The 13,689-nt window shown below is 37.9% G+C and overlaps 1 protein-coding gene and 2 non-coding genes across 3 annotated transcripts; all 3 read right to left on the bottom strand.

The window, feature by feature from the left end:
- Nucleotides 1-174: 174 nt before the first annotated feature.
- Nucleotides 175-12,976, bottom strand: ranbp1 (RAN binding protein 1). Its single transcript, XM_067439353.1, has 6 exons — nt 12,818-12,976; nt 11,441-11,577; nt 2,226-2,383; nt 2,008-2,136; nt 1,721-1,783; nt 175-1,474 (listed from the first exon to the last, which is right to left on the bottom strand). Exons 1-6 carry the CDS (start codon nt 12,830-12,832, stop codon nt 1,332-1,334), a joined length of 645 nt encoding a protein of 214 aa, XP_067295454.1. The 5' UTR covers nt 12,833-12,976; the 3' UTR covers nt 175-1,331.
- On the bottom strand, nt 1,559-1,688 carry LOC137072201 (small nucleolar RNA SNORA77). Its single transcript, XR_010904648.1, has one exon. It is a non-coding gene; the product is annotated as a small nucleolar RNA SNORA77 (small nucleolar RNA).
- Nucleotides 2,523-2,652, bottom strand: LOC137072202 (small nucleolar RNA SNORA77). Its single transcript, XR_010904649.1, has one exon. It is a non-coding gene; the product is annotated as a small nucleolar RNA SNORA77 (small nucleolar RNA).
- Nucleotides 12,977-13,689: the final 713 nt, after the last annotated feature.

Below are 13,689 nucleotides of genomic sequence, written 5' to 3'. Positions count from 1 at the left end.
CTCGTCTATATCACAATCTGTATGATTTTTTTTAACACCATTTCACTGTCTTCTACCATCAATGAGTACAAGACCTGTCTCATGACTAACATCTCCAAATTAAATGTCATTACATAAACGGGAAACTCTTATTTGTCCCATTAGACCTTTAAATAAAAGCTATAGACACTGATGTATGACAAAGCATCAGCCTTTAATCTGGTTTGATCACAACCCTTTTACAAGTATAGTTAGTAACCACTATAAAATGTGAGATTTTAAGTCATTCATCACATGCCAAATGTAATTTAAGGGACCCTGCTTTTATTAAAAATTGCTCAAAAACTGGGAATGTGGAAAATGTGCAGTTCAAACAATATCAAAACCGCAATTCCTAAAACATACATTAAAAAAAAATTAAAAAAGCAAAACAATGTCTAAGACCAAATTATTGTGCATGCAGTCATTGTAATATTACATAAGAATCCTTAGACACGGCCTGTAAAACTTGATCAATGCTGTTTCTTGGAATTTAAGTTGTAACAAACCTATCCTTATGGAATGAAAACCATATTTAGTGATACAGTACCTACTTCACTTATCTTCCTATATCTAAAAAATAAAAAGCACTTAATATGCATTATCACAACATGGGTTTCAACTATTTAAAACCTTGCTGCTTTTCCACACTCAAGTGATAATGTTGTCAACCATTCTTTATTTCCAATTCAAACAGAAGAGGGTCACACTCATAGAAGGGTCATACTCATCAAAAACTTCCTTCAGTTGTTCAGAGCAGTCTTTTTTTTTTTGCCAGATGCAGCCCACCACAGAAAATTAGTCATTCAATAGTAAATTCAAGCCACAGAGAAGCCAAATGTTCCTCATGTGACTTTATTGTAAGGAAAGTCGAAGATCGCAGATACTCATACTCCCTATCAATTCATACAGCCCGCTCTCATATCAGACAGTGCTCATCTAGACGCTCACAATATAACTCTTTAAAGTACAAAAAAAAACAACAAAAAAAAGTTACCCAATGTGGGAATCAATCAATAGCACAAGCCTTGTATCATAGCATGTCGTGTAAATACACAAATACATGATGACTGACGACTGGTCCACAATGTATGAGAAAATGAAGGGCAATATGAGAGTTTGTGAATGGGACAAAAGCTCACAACATCTTGATGATTGAGAAATGGACGCATTAAGAGTGGCACCAAGGTCTTGTGAAGTCAAGAGGCCAAAATGAAAAAAAAACAAAAGTGTCCAATTTTTCAATTTCAGAGTCTGTTGTAGAAAAGGGGAAAATGGCAAGTGGAGGATCCGTATGAAGCGGCATTCCAGGCTCATTTCTTCTCCTCCTCAGCAGCCTTCTCTTTCTTCTCTTCCTTCACCTCCTCTTTCTTGTCCCCTGAACTCTTTGTCTTCTCATCGTTCACAGACAGCTCCTCCAGTTTCTCTGCCACTTTATTAGGGCTGTCCACGCTACCTGTGAAACAAAAATAAAAGAGTTCAGTTAATGGCTCTTCAAAGAGTACGCCAACATAAGCCTAACAAATTTAAGAAAGAAAAAAAAAATGTCTGAGAAGATACGGTCACCTCCCAAGTGAATGGCAAGGCAATTTGTAACATTCTTCATGTTACTGTAGCAGACAGAAAAAGTTTAAGGCTGGAAGTGTCAGTCTTAAACAGAGTGAGTCTGCATTAATCCTGGTAGAAAATGTCATCATCATACCTTCTAGAGACTTTTTGACCTCTTCTTTGCATTCATCAAACTTCATCTTAAACTTCAGTGCATCTGCAAAACAAAAGAAAACAAAGGGCAGATGTCAGTTACGCTAATGATAAACATATGTATTTATGCTGTTCAGTCGTCAGGAAATGTTATGAATGATTCATCCATGCATGCGTTTCATTACGGAAAAAAGATCTGTTGCCAATTCTTTTTCTTTCTTTATGTTGTAGAGCTTCAATTAGTTTTAATTCAACAAGATCCCTGAGATCATGTTCAATTATACTTACTCTCTGCATTGAGGAATCGAATAGCCAGCATCTCTGCTTTGGGTTTTTCATCTGCAAAGTCAGCGTGTGTATTCCAGACCCAGGCCCTGTCACTGCCTGCATTGGGCTTCAGCTCCATTAACGGCATAACTAAAGCACAGAATTTCAACACACGAGTTAGTCATCACATGACCGGAAAATAATGAACAGGAAGTGGACAGACAAACGGTTACACTCACTGTTGTGGTTGGCACAGATTTTAAGGGTGCGGTCTCTCCTCATGAGAAGGCGGATGGTACCCTTCTCTTTGTGTCGCAGGAGTTTAACATCACCCGTCCCACGCTCCTTCCACTCAGGAGGGTCATTCTCACTGGCAAAACGATATAGCTTTGCCCTCCTACAAAAATAATTTTAAAGAAATGTCAGCAAAAAATGTATTTATTATATTAAACAGAACCCTTGATCAAACGACATGTTGGTACTTAAGCAGGGCTCGACAAAAAGGACTGCCTAAAGGCACACATTTAAGAAGAAAAAAAAGTGTCTGAGAAGATACGGTCACCTCCCAAGTGAATGGCAAGGCAATTTGTAACATTCTTCGTGTTACTGTAGCAGACAGAAAAAGTTTAAGGCTGGATGTGTCAGTCTTAAACAGAGTGAGTCTGCATTAGTCCTGATAGAAAATGCCATCACAACAACAAAACGCACAGAAGTACAGAATTGAGTTCACATTGAATTAGCGCCAAATCAGGGGCGGATATTGCTTGAAAGGTGGGTTCATCATTATTCTTAATGAAAAACACAAAAAAGTACATTGACAAACTTGCTTAAATAGGCGCTTTTACATTACACACTGAAACTAAGTCAGTCGGCTCCTTGCTCTGATGATAAAGGAAATAAAGGAAATCTGACTCCTGCTGTTGTTTGACTCACACTGCATTGAGCAGACACGTTCAGTTTTTAGTTTGTTGCAGCTGACCACCGGCATATAACTGACTGTTTACATGTCTTTAACAATATACAAAGTTTATATTAGCTAGGTTAGTGTTTTTTTTTTTTGGTATGGTATCAAAATTGAGAATAATGAAATTGCACTGGTACCTAGGGCTGGTCGATTCCGAAATTTTTACAGAAGTAAATGCGATTTAGCCTAATAAATAAAAAAGGATAACACATTATTCATGGATGTGCATTTATTGCATGTTTAAAACTACATGGCATGTCTAAAATGCATGTGCACAGTTAAGTTAAATGACTACGTTCAAATAAGAGCTTTTGCACAGAATGTATGAGGCAAAATAACCACAATATTACCAAAAACAATAATATAAGAGTGCGCAGTTTATTTGTCAATCAGATGCGCGAGCAAGTTGCGTTCATTACTATAGCAACATTAGACTCGGTCATTAAGCTGCACTCTAGTCTAGGCGCATTTTCTTTCAGTTATCAATGGATTAATGAAAATAAAAGAAAATAGAAAATTAAAATAAAACCCTCACATCTGCATTTGTAAGCAGAGCTCAAAACCTACCGTTGTGGACAACAGAACCATTTCACAATTTAAAATTATGGAGTTTTTGTGTGCAAAATGTAGCAAACTTGTCCACGATGCAGGATCACAGAAGGAAACAATGACAATAAACACTATTAAACTAAGTGAATGAAAGGTATAGTATTAATCAGCGATATGTTTCACATATGGCTTGATTTGAACGTTTCATACCATAAAAAATAAGTAGTTAGAATTACGTTCTAGTGACGTCATCACGCAATGACGCAAAAAAAACCCTGCTGAATTGCTTTATTTTTAACTCGTTATTTGAAACTAACTGTTCAAAAGAACCTTTTGCAAAAATCAAATAGATTTCCAATCATTATTAGTAAGCGAGAGACAAGTGAATAAAGAGGAGTCGATTCCCCGCGATGGAATCAATTCCAAACATTGGAATCGGCTCTCGATTCCCAACGCCTTGGAATCGATTCTTTTTGGAATCGATTCCCAGCCCTACTGGTACCTAAAATATTGGTATCGTAACTAGTGGTCGACACATTTCGTTTTTTTATGGCTAATGGCGGTATCTTGGAGAGCAGGGTGACCGATGGCCGATATTATGCCTATACATAACGTACATCATATTTTGTTTAATATTTAAATTAATAATAAGAAAAATCAAATCTTTAAAATAAACATGCTTATACTTTAGTTGGCAACTTCTTGATTCTGCAATCATATTACAGAATGTCACAAATAAAGTGATTGTTTAAAGATATATAAATAAAAAAAGTAGTAAACACTGTAGGCTAACAGTAATCTTTAAGCAGTAATCATTTTTTAAAATCAATGATTTAAAGTTTGTTGCATCTCCAGTGAAGCTGAACTGCCTGGTCCACTCACGTCGCACGGCTTGACCGTCACGCAAACACATTCACGGAAGCTACAAATGCGCACTTCAGAAGATCTCACAGCTGGAGTTAATTAAATCTGAAAGGACTGTAAAATGTTATGTTTATTGGCTATTAAGAGATTACTTAATGATATAGAAGCGCATTACCTAAATTAGCTAAATGAGGAAGTTTTATAACCTGTTGTGTGCCTTTCTGTTGCTAATAACAAAAGCAAACGCTATACTTTTTCACGCAACCATTAACTTTAACAGTTCTATATAATAACATATTAGATTTGACTGTTTAACAGAGGCCATAAACTAATGAAGACAGAAGAATGTGAGCACTGTGGGATCAGGTCAAAATAGAAGTATTTTTATTTTATTTTATATTATATTAAACAGACAATAAGAAAAACTAATTGGCGATAGCAATTTTAAAAATGGCAAATATCGGCCTTGGCGATATATATGGTCAACCACTAATCTTCACAAACTTATTACAATACAAGGTTAGATGGGTCAAAAACAAAGTAGCGTGCGATTTTAGTGTGACCGTTTAAAATTCCTTCATAAACTGCTTGTGAAGAAACATTGCAGTATGGCGCTACAGTGCACATCCTGTCAGTTTCCGTCCTGGCACGATGCCCCTTGTCCTAACATACTGTACAATGTGACATACAGTCACAGCACTTTTAGCAACACAGCGGTAGTTACACTTGTGATACTGCAGTTCTTCACAATCACGAAAATGAATCACTTGCATGCATTCATTTCATTTGACCGCTACTCCCGAAGGGCACACACACTAAAAACACCAGACAGTACAGGAGTACCTTTCACGTATTATTGCTTAAATGGTCAAATAAACACAAGGTCTACACAAACAGTCAGTTATGTCTTACGTGAACATAAACAGTTGGATAATATCGGACACATTAGATAAATGCACAGGAGGTCTGCAATGGCTTTAAATTGAAGCCCGAAGCCAATTAATCTTTACAAGTCCTGCTTGATTGTGTTTTCCAAATCAACCGCTCACTTGCTGCGTCAACTAACCTATGTCCCACATCATACACGAGTGTAGGGCTGTACTAGAATAATCGAATATTTCTAGTTATATTGTATATATTGTGTACTTTTAAACAACGTGTATTCATTTGAGCTCTTTGTGAACCTATAATTATTAGGCATATTTCTTTGATTCACATAATGCATTATTGATATAGTCAGATATTCTGTCAGCTGCCTTCTCAAACTCTCGCCACAGCAGCAGTGTTTATTTCTGCCTTGTAAACAAATTTAATTTCATAGAAATTTGCAGAACGATCACTCGTTCTTCAGAAGTGAATCAAACAGACACTGTGATTGGCTGTTAGCCGCACGTGTCACACTTTCCGGTGCACGCGCTTCGGAGTTGATTGCTACCTCTGGATTAAACCTGAGTTGACAGAGAAAGTTTATACCGGGTTTTGAGAAACGGTTGAACTTGATCTAAACCAGGTTGGATTTATCTGGATTTGTCAACTCTAAACCGACTCAAACTCGGAGTTTGTTCAGCTAGCTTCGTGCAACAGGCCTCTGATGTTAAAAAGCAACATTTATTGTAAAATGTCTGAAGAGCGAAAGTTATCTTCCACAGGGTCAAGACATTTAGGCTGTTTGATTATGCACTGCTAGAAAAAATGAAAGTAAAACCGCTGTGTGTGAATTCCACTATTCAAATAAACTTGACGCGCCTCAAGTCTAATAACAAGCACAAACTGTTAAATAAAATTTCGTCCTACAGTGTTTTTCTACTTTACCAGTTAAACGATGTGAACGGGTGTAATAGACTTAAGCAAACGAAAAGGAAGAAACGTTTATAATTCCCTGCAAAAATGAGTGCGACGCACGTGAAGATTTTGAAAAAGAAACGAGATGTCCTGTGGGATAAAATGGACTAATGTTAGGCCTATTGTTAAAATTCACGGAAATCGGAATATCGGATGACCAGATTGCAAAACAGAATTAAAAAGCTGGCAAATCTTAAATTGGTCTCAGCCTCCTTCTCTCATTCGGCATGAATCCATAGCCTATGTTTTGATGGCTGAGTAACATCTGCAAATTTATTTCCCTTGTAAGTGCTTCACTCCTGTGGTAATCACGTAAAACAGCGTTCACATACAAAAAACTGGGTCGATAACTAAATAATTTTAACTTAAAAACAGAAGTATGTAAATAGGACTATATTAAAATAAAAAATGCACAACTCTTCTGGAAGCAAGCTTCTTTTTTTCCTCACGTGCAATCTAGTGCGGAATTGCGGATGAGTCCTTATTTAGGTTAGTAAAAATAACAAAATTATAGTTTTTAAAGGGGGGGTGAAATGCTGTTTCATGCATACTGATCTTTTTACAATGTTAAAGACTTGGAATCCCATACTAAACATAGACAAAGTTTCAAAAGTTAAGGTGGACGTTTGATGGGAGTATTTCTTTGTCAAAAATACTACTTCCGGTTAGTCATAAGTTTCGGCAAGTTTTTTGAGATCATGCGTCCCCTTTGGCGTTAATGGGGGCGGAATTTCCTTGTATGGGCCTTAGGGACAATTCTACCGGAAGCGCGTGAGAGAGAGAGAGGGAGAGAGCGAAAGTAACAGGCTACGCCCATCAAAGCGCTGGCTTGTAGGATGCTGGACAGGTGATGTGCACATAACAATGTCACCAAAAAAGTGCGTTTTTGGTTGCCAGACCAAGACAGTAATGCACAGAATCCCCAAAACCCTGCGTTAAGGCAACAGTGGATGTAATTTGCTTTTCCGGATCAGCAACTGAGTTGCGCGAATGTTTATATCTGTTCGCTGCATTTCGGTGCCGACTGTTTCATAAACAAGGCCCAGCTTGACGCCGGCTTTTCCAATCGCCTAATGCTGAAGGATGGAGCAGTCCCAACGTTAGTACCGCGGGCGGTGAGTGAGACTGCTTCAAATGTCTGTGTTTTTGCCCATGCTCATCAAGTAGCCCAAACATGATCACGTATAGCTAATTGATCAATGGAGCATGCGATGTGTAGTGCGTGTACATTTGTTTAGCTGGCCACTATATGTGTAACTTTATGTTTGTGTATTGTAAAAGCACTCCAAACAACAATACACAAAGAGGGGGGAAATATTTTGAACTAAATAAGCGCGCTTCTTCATTCAAATGCGCTACTATTCCATGTCTTTCTATGTAAACACTAACTAGCCTGCCGTGCAAAACCAGTCCGCTTACTGTCTACACAAACCACGCGTAAACACACAAACACACGTGCACAACTGCACTTCCCACATGTACACCTTCAAAGACAAAAATACGACGATCTAATTCAAGTATAAATATGTAAATAACACAAGTCGCTAAGCATATTATATAGTTAGTGTATAACTTGTACCACATAGAGACGTCCTGCTCTAGTCGTTTTTGCTGCTGCTCCTGTTCAACAGCAGCCTCTGGGTCTGATTCCGGATCATAGATGTATGGCTGTATCTGATTAAAAGCCATATTTTTATTTTGAATAAAGTTTTTTTCCCGCTGTTAGGGATGAGACAGCTTTACGACGCACTCGACTCAACACACAGCGCGCTGCTGCACACGTCATTATTTAGCTCCGCTCACACGACACGCCCCCACCCGCTCTGCTTTTTTCGGAAAGACTCAGAACAGCGCATCTTTCTTATATAATTATAAAAAAAATAAAGACTTTTCGGAGATATGCAGGATGCAATGCTACTCTGTAGGTACTCAAGATTGACATGACACTGACTGAAACTGAGTGTTTCACCCCCCCTTTAAATGGAAAATACTATTTATGTAAATAGATAAAATACAGAGTAGCCTATAGTAAAAAATATATATATATATATATATATGTATACAAATTTTTAAAAAAATAACTGTCATCGTCCATCAAAATAAAGTGAACAATATGAAAAAATATGAAGGCTGCATGTAAACCCTTTTTTTTGTGTTTTTTTTTGCAGTGATGGCGATGAAGATCTCAGACTTGCAGTAGGCGTCACGATTGAGGTAAAACGGTAACCGTCTCAGCCCTAGTATAGAGTGGTGCAGGAATGACAATTTTGCAAGCTAAAACATGGAAACGAGTTAGCATTTTAGCACTTCCGGTTCCATCGTCCCAAAATAAACAATCCTTTAATGGGATTTTTGGTTAAATGGCTGAAATGGTCTGTGGGCAACAAACTAGGGCTGGGCGATAAATCGATTTTATGGATTAATTCGAGTTTTTAGTTTACGACGATTTTTGTGAATGAAAATCGGTTTTCTCTTTCAAATCCGCCGACGCTCCCCTCTGAGCTCCCGTAATGGCTCAGCCCTCCCCGCGCGCGTTTGCCACAGAGGTACACAAACAACAAGGATCGCGTCTAACAACATACAGTGTCATTCGTAATTGGTTCAGTTTTTCACAGAACAATTAACAATACCCTGCTGCAAAGTGTGTTTGTCTGAACGGAACCGCGCTAGGCGCTGACACGAACGCAGCGCGAGCTCACACACGGGCCAATCTCGTGACAGACACGATACACAGCAGTGAGAGACCTTTTAAATCAACACAGAATTAATACCATCGCTACTGTGATCTAGTGGAAGCGGTCGGGGCAGAATTCTTTATAAACCACAGATATCAGATCTAACAGAGCTGAGCGAAGGTCAGGGGTTTCAGTCACAAATCACCAACATTCACCATGATTTACTGTAGTGAAACCACATGGATTTAATGTTGTTGTTGTTGTCATTATTTATCTCAGGATTCGTACAACCTTTTGAGATTGAAATTCAAGCACTTTCCAATGGTTATCAAGAGCTTCACACTTATTTCCAGCACTTCAAAGCTCTAGATATCCGACTGTAATGTTATTGTTAATGTGATGGTTTGTAAAACTAAAAGTTTAAAGGGGTCTTGTGAAATAAATAGTCGAATGTTTTTTTAGCTTATTTTTTTAAAATGTGTAATCCATTTTGTAGCATTTTTATTTAAAAAAAAGATATGAAATGCCCACCACTATAACCAGCAGAAGAGCACTTATTGATTTATTAGCGATTTCCACTCCCTAATGTATGGAGAAAAGTACGAAGTCACAGTCTCAGGAAAAACTAAACTTTTCTTCAAATTGTGACTAAATTACAGTAAAGTAAAGAGCTCCTTTAATAATCACTGAAGCTGTCGATCAGTTCAGTGTGAGACTATTGAAGAACAATGCTAATCTATATTTAATAAGAGCATTACATTTAAATTTTCCCTATACTTTTTTTGCACATTACTGTTGTTAATAAAAGTTAATTTTATCTGCATATCAATTCATAAACCTTTGATATGTATACTGTATATTGCAAAAGATATGGTACCCATTTATACTGTGGAATAGTCGGGGGTTATTCACATGCGGAAAGTTTTGCACCCCAGGTAGGCACTTCTACCAAGCTGCAAATATTTAATTTTACCTAAACAAAATAAAGTTAAAACTTGTTTTGAACAATTTCTTTGTCATCTGCAGATTGATTTTAAGTAGGAGGGGGGAAAAAATCGTTTTAAATCGTAAATCGAATTTTTGGTGAAAAAATCGGGGATTTTTTTTTTGGGCCATATCGCCCAGCCCTACAACAAACTCAAGGAATTTTCATGTTTGATCCACAACAATACACATCAAAATTACCCACAATTTTTTACACGTCTTGAAAAAAGTGGTTACTAACAAGTGGTTAAGTGGGACTACAGAGGCTGTTGGGGAGATTAAAGATCATCACGTCGAAGAGCTAAACTCTGTTTACAGCCTTATGCTTATAATTGTGCTCTTATAAACTATAACTAAACTTTCTGGGGAAATTATTTTAGAAGAAAAAAAATCATTTATAGCCTACCTTTAGCTTTTTATTTCTAGCAACTGCATTTAGGCCTCAAATGATAAAGTGATCTTAATGGACAAAATGTGTAAGTATCAAACATTTGTTAATCACAGAGCTTGTTTTTTGCAAAAATCCAAAAGCCTAGGGGAAATTCCTATTGTTTTTTTTGCCGAGGAAATAAGTGACGCTATCTGCAAGTTGGCTTAAAAGTGACTTCATACCTGCACCTAATGCTGGGCGGTATACCGTTTCACACCGATATTTATGTTCGTTATATGAATTTTGATATGTCGCTTTAAACAACAGGACGCTGTGCAGCGCAACACTGTTTAAGAAGGGTCTCTTTTCACTGTTGGACTGTTTTGAGAACACAGCTGAGATCACAAGGCTGAATCCGAAATCGCCCACTGATGCATCATTCACTTTTCCCTACGACTACGTTATTCACTTACATTGTTTGCATGAAGGAGTGAATGAAAAGAGTGCGTGAAGTTGGACAGCCATTGTGTGTACATCGGCTGTATGCTCGTTATTGCGGTGCTATGCGAAATTGAATGAGTGCATTCAATAACGTCCACTAATGGTCACAGACACCACTGCAAATGGCTCTCCCCTCAAATAATGTATATAGAGGGCTATTTCGGAGTCAGCCCTTGATTACAGCAGAGAATTCAAACTTCACGTGGCGCGTGCTTGAGAGCAGTTTTTCATACTTTGCATTTGTCATACTTTGACCATTCAACCCCAAACAATAATCCGCGAAAGAACTGAATCGCGATCGAATGTTGTCTGAAAGGCTTGCGTGCACTTCAGGTCAGAGTCCCGCAGCGCAGGCACGTCCCAATATTTTCTCACGCGCGCATATTTGTTGCTTTCTTTGTCATGCACAGCGTGTATATATTTCACTCTTCTACTTCCAATGTTTAATGAACAGTGGAAAGCAGAGCTCTGCACACACATCCTGACAGGGTATCGCAATACTTTTCTAGTACCAGTATATCTTGCAACAATAGTTCAGGCTTTATCAAGTTTATACGCAGAGGACGAAATTCAGCAGGAACCGGAAAGTCGCACGGTGTCCTACGTAACCTGACCAAACTTCACATTACTTTAGACCACAATGGAGAGAGGGACAAAGTTTCCATGTAATTTTGGTGGAAACCGGGACTAAAGTTAGTGACTTACATCTTGAAAAGTTCCTCCTCATCCTCTTCTAGGGTCTTAACATCCTGCTCAGGTAGGGAGACGATGGGCTCAAAATGAGGGTCATGGTTAGAGTCCTCTACATTTTCCGTGGATGCTTCATGATCTTCTTGTGCCTCCTGGAGGGGGAAATAATAACAGCAGCTTTTTTTAAATCAAACAAAACAATATGCTAATGACTGCAGTTGGAAAATTATCTCGGATTAGAGTTTTTTTTGGGGAGAATAACAAAAATGAACTATGGCATTTGTTCTGCTGAGCTTCACACTGTCCTGATCCCGACGGTGGGGATCCTGCTTCCACATTACTCATCAGATCAGTGGAGTGAAAAGCTTTGGGATTTGGAGGGATCATTCTCTAGAGTTTGGCCTATTGTCTCCAAATTTGCTGCTGCAACCAAACTTACACGCACTGGTGCTGAGTCGTAAACTTGAACTCACATGCTGGAATTCACGCTCTTGCTATCCACTAATCACTAGTGTAACATCAATGAGGCCCTTGTAGTTTGAATAATTCAAAAGCTTTCCGACCAACTCTGGCAGCAGATCTTCTACACGTGAAGCTTTGAACTGGTTCAACCCATCCTAGTTAAGTTTCTTCAGTCAGCATTTTAACAAAACTACGCAGTTCATTTAGCTAAACAATTGACTTCACTCCTGATCAGATATCTGGAGATGTTTATGTCTAAATGTGCGAGTTTAATCAGTTTCTGTAAGTGGACATACAGTTAGCACTCAGGCTAGCAGAAGCTAATAAGCGGCCTAAAGGCGTTTAAGTGTCTGAATCTCTGTCTCACCCCACTGTTTGAAACCACTGAGCAAAAACAGCTAAAACACCCTATTAAACCCGGAAGGGTGCTAAAAAAACCGGCTTTGAAATTCACATGTGCGGCAGGTTAGGAATGCTAACACACAAGCTAACAGTGTTTTAGCATAGCAGCTTTCATTTTTAAATGATGAGCAGTATTTAACCGGAACACGACGTAGATATTTTTATTACGTAAATAGACAATCATATATTTGTTTTTATTACGTTCAAGTAAGTGATGAATACAAATACACATACAATAGTGTTTTTTAAGTAACGTTACGTTGTAGCTGCTATTGAGATTGTAGCGTGATTTTAAATAAACAAACGACTTTGACAACGTATAATTAGACGAATATTAAGAATAGCAAATGGAAAGTGCAGTTTTAACGTCTAATATGTAAGCGCACGACGTATGACAAGAGAAAAACACCTGCTTTTTTTCTCTGTTAACTAAGACCTGTATAAAACATGTATCGCCCACAAAACAACCGAAATAACCGTCTATCCCGGTCCGAAAGGGGATGAAGATGAAGATGATGTCACTTTTACCTTTGGGTCCGACATGGTTTTTGCAGATGTTTGAAGATTAGGGAGAGTTTCTGGTAGGTTTGATCAGTGCGAGTCGTGAGATTTCACTCCGATACTTTCGCGCGCGCCTAACCGGAGAAGAGAGGCGGTGACGTCAGCGCAACCGCGCGACGTCAACGCGCGCTTCGGCTACGCACAAATTCTAAGCTCAGCTCCAGTGGTTGTGAATAAATGTTGCTGATGTTTGTTTCTTTATCCGTTTTATCGGATACACTTTTGCCTTTGGCATTTTTGAGAAACCTCTCTACAAATTCTGGAAAATAAGATGACAGGTCATTACATTCAACATCTGAATCCATCTGACACTGTAAAGTTTTATGGTCCTGGGATTTTCCTACATCTATTGACCCTCTGTAGAATACCTGCAATGCATTTTTAGAACCCTGCAATGCAGTTGAATTAACCTTTATTAAACCTCCAGAAGACTGAAACTTCAGTGTTTTCATCTCAGAGCTCTGACATTTCAGTCAGTTTCATCAGTCTATGAGACAACTATTTTTGGTAAATTAGCCTATCACTGAACTCAATTATGAGAATACAGATGCTGACAACTAAGGCCTTCTGTTATTTTTATACTTATATAAATGTGGCTTAAAACCACTGCTCTATATAAATTACATTTTATTTTTAATTTAATAAATCAATGCTTAAAACATTTAGCCTACTACATGATATTTTAAAATCAAAACACATTAAAATACTGGTCAAATACTAACTAAATTAATTTGTTCTAAAAGTGTACACTGTAAAAAATTATTTAGAAAAAAAGTTACCTGGTTGCCTTAAAATTTTGAGTTCATTGAAATTAAAATTTTGTGTTAATACAATGAACA

The sequence above is a fragment of the Pseudorasbora parva genome, chromosome 3, assembly GCF_024679245.1.
Source record: "Pseudorasbora parva isolate DD20220531a chromosome 3, ASM2467924v1, whole genome shotgun sequence".
NCBI classification, from domain to species: domain Eukaryota; kingdom Metazoa; phylum Chordata; class Actinopteri; order Cypriniformes; family Gobionidae; genus Pseudorasbora; species Pseudorasbora parva.
The sequence above is the reverse complement of the archived record's forward strand: the minus strand, read 5'-3'. Positions and strand labels throughout refer to the sequence as shown.

Bases quoted from the DNA above. Each gene is read 5' to 3' on its own strand.
- ranbp1 (XM_067439353.1), bottom strand. The intron at 2,137-2,225 runs GTGAGTGTAACC...TCTGTGCTTTAG, and splicing joins AATCTGTGCCAACCACAACA to TTATGCCGTTAATGGAGCTG. The intron at 1,475-1,720 runs GTATGATGATGA...TTTGTTTCACAG, and splicing joins GGTCAAAAAGTCTCTAGAAG to GTAGCGTGGACAGCCCTAAT.